At 41.4% G+C, this 5698-nt stretch overlaps 1 protein-coding gene across 1 annotated transcript in view; it reads right to left on the bottom strand.

The window, feature by feature from the left end:
* LOC119411018 (inner centromere protein-like) overlaps positions 1-3127 on the bottom strand; it is a gene marked incomplete at its 3' end in the record, with an annotated part of 3392 nt that extends 265 nt beyond the window's left edge. Inside the window, exons 1-2 of the mRNA XM_037677940.1 lie at positions 3091-3127; positions 78-337 (exon numbers count right to left, since the gene is read on the bottom strand). Of these exons, the coding sequence (XP_037533868.1) occupies positions 78-337; positions 3091-3127 (297 nt within the window). The remainder of the gene's footprint in view (positions 1-77; positions 338-3090) is intronic.
* Between the last annotated feature and the right edge of the window lie 2571 nt (positions 3128-5698).

The following is a 5698-nucleotide window of genomic DNA, read 5'->3' as shown; positions in this document are numbered from 1 at the left end:
TTTGTCTCTTGTCTTTTTGTCTCCTGTCTTTTTGTCTCCCGTCTTTTTGTCTCTTGTCTTTATGTCTCCTGTCTTATTGTCTCGTCTTTTTGTCTCTTTTTTTGTCTCCTGTCTTTTTGTCTCCTATCTTCTTGTCTCGTGTCTTTTTGTCTCGTGTCTTTTTGTCTCTTCTCTTTTTGTCTCCTGTCTTCTTGTCTCCTGTCTTCTTGTCTCTTATCTTTTTGTCTCTTATCTTTTTGTCTCGTGTCTTCTTGTCTCCTGTCTTCTTGTCTCGTGTCTTCTTGTCTCGTGTCTTTTTGTCTCCTGTCTTCTTGTCTCGTGTCTTTTTGTCTCGTGTCTTTTTGTTAAAACATTCATGGATGTATGAACTGTGATAAACGAGCATCTGCTCCGACTGTTTTGACCAAAACCATAAAGTTTTTAACTTCACGTTGAAATGTCCCTTTAACAGAAGAATTTATGCTTTTTCACAAACGTCAATAATAACAAGAGGAAACAAAGACTCGTGGATTAACGGCATGTGGTTTTATTGGCAGCAGCTGCAGAACAAAAAGTACAAGACAAGTTGTTGATCTTTGTGAGTTTATTGATTTCAGGTAATTAAATCTGTTTGTGATCGGTCCGCTTGTCAACTGATCCAGATTTATTTTGCTCATTCAGATCAAACAGACTGGAAAGTTTCTCCGTTTTACTTTAGAGCTAAACTTCTGTAACCAGTTCTGTTCAAAGACAGAAAACGGCAACAACAAACAATAAACTTTAGATTTTAACAAAGTTGTCTCTGACAGAAAATATCAACGTGAACAAAAAGATCTTTGTTTAAATCTGTTCTTTAGGAGATCATTTAAATCAGAAAAATCCAGAGGTTTTATTCAAAACAACAAAACTGCTGCACAGATTCTTCCTCACGTTCACGTGAACATTTACTTTAGTTTTAAATCGTCTCGCACGTTAAATAATGAACGGAATACGACGAAGACTTCACCGGAACTGATGAAGGTGGAGCTCGAATGATCAGGAAGCTCCTTTAGATTACTCATCGCCACCTTTCATTAATCTAGATTAGATCCAAATTAAGGATTAAAGCAGTTTTTTTACTGTCAAAATATTAATTTTAATGTAAAACATGAATAACTAGTTTTAAGACTAAACACGAAAGAAAGATTTATGTTGAGAAACTGCGCAGTTTCAGTTAAACTCTTTATTCTGAGACTAACTGATGTAATTCCAATTAAATAAGAATAAACTTTAAATTAAAGGTGCAGGATTCTGTTTCTGTTGTTCTGCATCTTAATAAATGAAAATAGATGCATCACATGTTGCAGTTTATCTTTCAAACTAACCCAAAATAATCTGAATAAAGTGTTTGTTTTCTGAGGCAGAGCCCAAAATGTTACGTTTTTATTGTATTTATTTACGTCTGAAATGTTGAGAAATTAACACATCTGGCCTGGCTTGATCCACCTTCATCAGTCCTGATGTTTTAATTATTTATTAAGTTTATAATGTTTACCTTCAGACATAAATCCATAAATCAAATTAAGTCACGCAGTTTACAGTCGCCTTTTCTTCTTCTATGACAAATTGTAATGCGCGTGTACCGTACTTTTTGCTTTCTAAGTCGCACCTTTTTGTATAAATTTGCGAGTCCTGTGATTTATACACCGAAACGACTAATATATGTTTTTTTTCTCATATTTATAACCAATTTTTTTGCTGAGAACTGACAATTTCATTCATTCCGACATGGAAAATAGTGAACACTACTATTTTCAGCCACTAGATGGCCCTTGACCTATATGGCAGGCCAAGTGTCTCATTAATACGTAAAAGTGGCTGTTAATGAGCTTGCCATACGAAGTCACGTCGTCTCGCTCCGGAACTCCTGGAGCAAACACATCAGCTTCATTTCACCACCCAGGCGAAATGCAGCTGATGTGACCATTAAAGTGCATTTATTAGTGATGTGTCCTTCTGTGTCGAGGCTTCGAAGCGTGTGTCAAGTAATCCGGGAGGATTTACGTGGAGCGTGTATCGAGGCGTGTCTTGATGACGCGTGTAGTGACGTTCGAGGCCTCGCTAGCGAGCCGAACCACGTGACCGATTCAGGAACTGGCTCGTTTGCATGCACGCGATTCGAAATATAAAGGGGCAGACAGAAAAACGAGTCGTCACGATCATCAAAGAGACAGTTTAAGATCCTTTGCAGATCATATTTAGACAGATTAAAACCTTCAACTTAAAGCTTCGCACACCAGTTATGTTATTATAATCCATCTCCCTGTTTTACATGTATAGTCCACTTGATGGCGCAGTGGAGCAAATGAAGCACCGCGTCAGATCATGAGTCAGCTGTTTGATGGAAAGCCTCAGCGCTTCGTGAAGCTTCATCTCACCATCGCTAGCATTTATTAAGGAAAATTCAATCTTTGCAACAATTATGAGCAAACGGATAATTGTTTTTAAGTTTTAATCTTGTTAAATTATTGTTACAGTCCTCCCGTGCACGGTGACGCGTAATGAACTCGACGCATCAGCGGTGATAATAGATGCGACCTATATGGCAAAGCGACGTATTTAAGTTTTTTTTACTTTATTAGACATATTTGGACTGATGCGACGTGTACGGCAGAAAGTACGGTATATAATATTTATAACAGATTTACTGATTCTTGGCTCTGCTGACTGGTAAAGACATTTTTTGTACTTACAGATGTTGCCACTTCACATAAAATCCTAATAAAAGGGTAAAGTAGCTGCTGATGTCAGTGGAAGAAAGAAAAGGCGGCAGTTTTTGAATTTATAGTTTTATTTTCCTGTTGATGCGTCGTCTGGTCGTGTGTTCACGTTGCTATCAGTCTGATAAAAATATTATCACTGCCCTCATCTCAAATATCTGGCGGGAATAAATCCTTCCAGTCCGACCGAACAAAGTGTTTTTTTTACAGTTTGCATCATTTTTCCGTCTTCTCTGAGGAGTTCCCACTTCCTTTCATCGACTCGTTTACCTTGTGCCCTGTTCTTCAGGAAGCGCGTTCCGCCTCGTGCTTCAGATGATCTTCATCTTCATCGCCGCAGCTCCACGCTCACTTTGTGGCTGAAGCGACGTCGTGCCGGCAGCAGCCATGTTGGAGGTGACGTCATAACGCCGTGTTCCTGCCTCAGACGAGGACGGTCGTCGTGTTGTTCACGACAGATTTGTTATGCAAGAAACAAACGTTGGAAACTAAACGTCACAGTTTGCTTCTTTGACTCGGAGACGAAGAACGGCACCAAATGAACCGTCCGACATCAGAGTTTGTAGTTTGCTTCAGCTGATCCGTTTCTATTTGCAGCCAAGGTCAATGTTTTAGGTTAAACTGCACGAAACGAGGCGCTGATCCACGGAACTGAGTTTACCAAAATATCAACGGACTCGTTCCAAACGCTTGACAAAACAAGAGCTAACGGAGAGAACGTAGCAGAACTATCAGCCCCGTCACGGAGCCAAGAGGGAGAACGGGAAATACCCCCATCCACCTCTCTGTGCACGCTCTGAGCAAGAGAACTCGAAAAATAAGTGACGTACTAACTTCCATTTTGACCTGTGGCTACATCCGTGTGTAAGAAAGGTTTCTATCAAAAATTAGGTTGCCAGGTCAAAATCCAAGATGGCCACGGACATGTAAGTATATAAAGACTACGCCTTCTAGTTTTTCTGTTTAAAAGTATAGTTTCTTCAAATGTCCATCTGTCCACGTCCTCACGATGTTCAGTTCCAGAGTGTAGACGAGGACAGATCCATGAGGTCTTGATTCTAAAGGACTTTTCGTTCCTGTCGTGCTTTAGAGCGTTGACTTGAATTTTCTGACCTGACACCAGTTTTATTGTAAACACTGAGACTGAAACATGAAACACTTGTTAAACTGGAGAAACATTGTTTTTATCCTGCACTAACAAATAATTCATTTCCAATTCATCCGTCATCTGCGTAGTTTATGATCATAATCAGCACGGAGCGATTTTATCGCGAAGCGTCTCACCACTGCATGGTGGCGGGCGATATGCATTCCTTCCAGGAACGTTTTTAATTTTCACGCAGCGTCTGACGCTTCAGCTTCTTCTGGAACAGCTTCAGTTGTTTCAGATCCCAATAAAACGAGCCCGGTGACCTGTCGCTGAGGGGCTTGAGGAGTGAATGTTTGTAGTTTTTATGATGAGTGTTTTTAATGGTCACTATTAGCCCCGCCCCCGGCTCCACCTCTGCACATGGTGGTGGATGAAACGTCTCCCTCCTCGTCACTCAGCTCTGACTCAGACAAAGAAATCCTCCCTCTGTTCTTCTCCACTGTGTATTTTAAAAACATTTAGGTTTACTTCATTCTCTGTTCAGTTCCAGTCTAGACACTCATCGTAAAAACTACAAACATTCACTGTTCAAGCCCCTCAGCGACGTGGACTTTGTGCTCGTTATATATATATTTTTTCTTCTTTCGGCTGCTCCCTTCATCAGGGGGTCGCCCCAGCGAGCTAACTCATACGAAGACTTAGTGGTTGTTTTTACACGCCATGTCCTTCCTGATGTGACCACCGAGCTACCACAGCCCTCTGTGTGGAGCAGAGAGCTGACATCTAGGGCACCTGGGGGGCAGATGGGGGTTAAAAAATGTGAAAGACAAAAGTACTCTGTTGTGATGCTGCACAGAGGAGCTGCAGGAGGACGATGATTCCCAAGCTGCCACAGCGACCTGTCATCAACTTTAGATCCTGTAGTTGTAAAAAGTTTAGAGAGGAGTTTGTGGAGGTGAGCTGACACTTTATTTGGACTTTTCTCTTAATTCCATTAGCATACTGCGGTAAGAGACTTGTGGTTTGGTTCATTTTATTTTTCTTCAGGTAAGAGAAAATACAGTGGTTTGTTTTGTTTGTTGTTTTGGTCTGAAGCTGGTGAGACTCCACAAAGTCTATAATTTCACTCTTGTAAATAAAATCACTGCTCTATCATATGATCCTGACTTAGTGGCTGCTTGAGTGGTGCAGAAGGTGGAAAGGGCCCAGAGTGGGGTAAATGAGGGGGGAGGCAGGTGTGGGTGTTTCACCTTTCCCACCCACATTTTGATGTTGGTACGGGGAGTTGAACCAGCGACCTGCTCTAACCTCTGCGCCACCACGCCCCAGTCTTCAGGCTTTTTTATTAGGATCTGAAAAAAAAAATCTGAAATCTGTTCCAGAAGAAGCTGCATGAAAATGGAAAAACGTTCCTGGAAGGAATGCACATCGCCCGCCACCATTCATGAAGTGTAGACGTACGTGCGGTCGTCGTTTCCTGAGCGTTTCGTTAAAACCCTTTAAATGTTTCAGACGTTCTCCTAAAAAAACACCAAACCACACTCAACGTGAGGAAGATGCCTGTTTGAACGCTGCAGCGGTGAAATTATTCACGCCCCGTGCCGATGATTGTAATAAACTATAATGTTGACAGATTAATTAGAAATTTTGTTAAGATGTGGACAGATGTGGACAGATGTGGACAGACGTTCACATGTTTTATGAGATCGGGCAGCTAAATGTGAAGTCAGGATTCAGGATGTGAGCCGATATCAACCCAATCTTATTCTTGCACACAATAAATGAGGATAAGCTGGTTTTACTGGCACACTGGGCAGCTGAACGTGCTCGAGCTTCAGCTGAACGTGCTCGAGCTTCAGCTGAACGTGCT

Source organism: Nematolebias whitei, chromosome 6, assembly GCF_014905685.2.
Source record: "Nematolebias whitei isolate Nwh7 chromosome 6, NemWhi1, whole genome shotgun sequence".
Taxonomy (NCBI): domain Eukaryota; kingdom Metazoa; phylum Chordata; class Actinopteri; order Cyprinodontiformes; family Rivulidae; genus Nematolebias; species Nematolebias whitei.
Note: the sequence above shows the minus strand (reverse complement) of the source record. Positions and strands in the feature narration are given on the sequence as shown.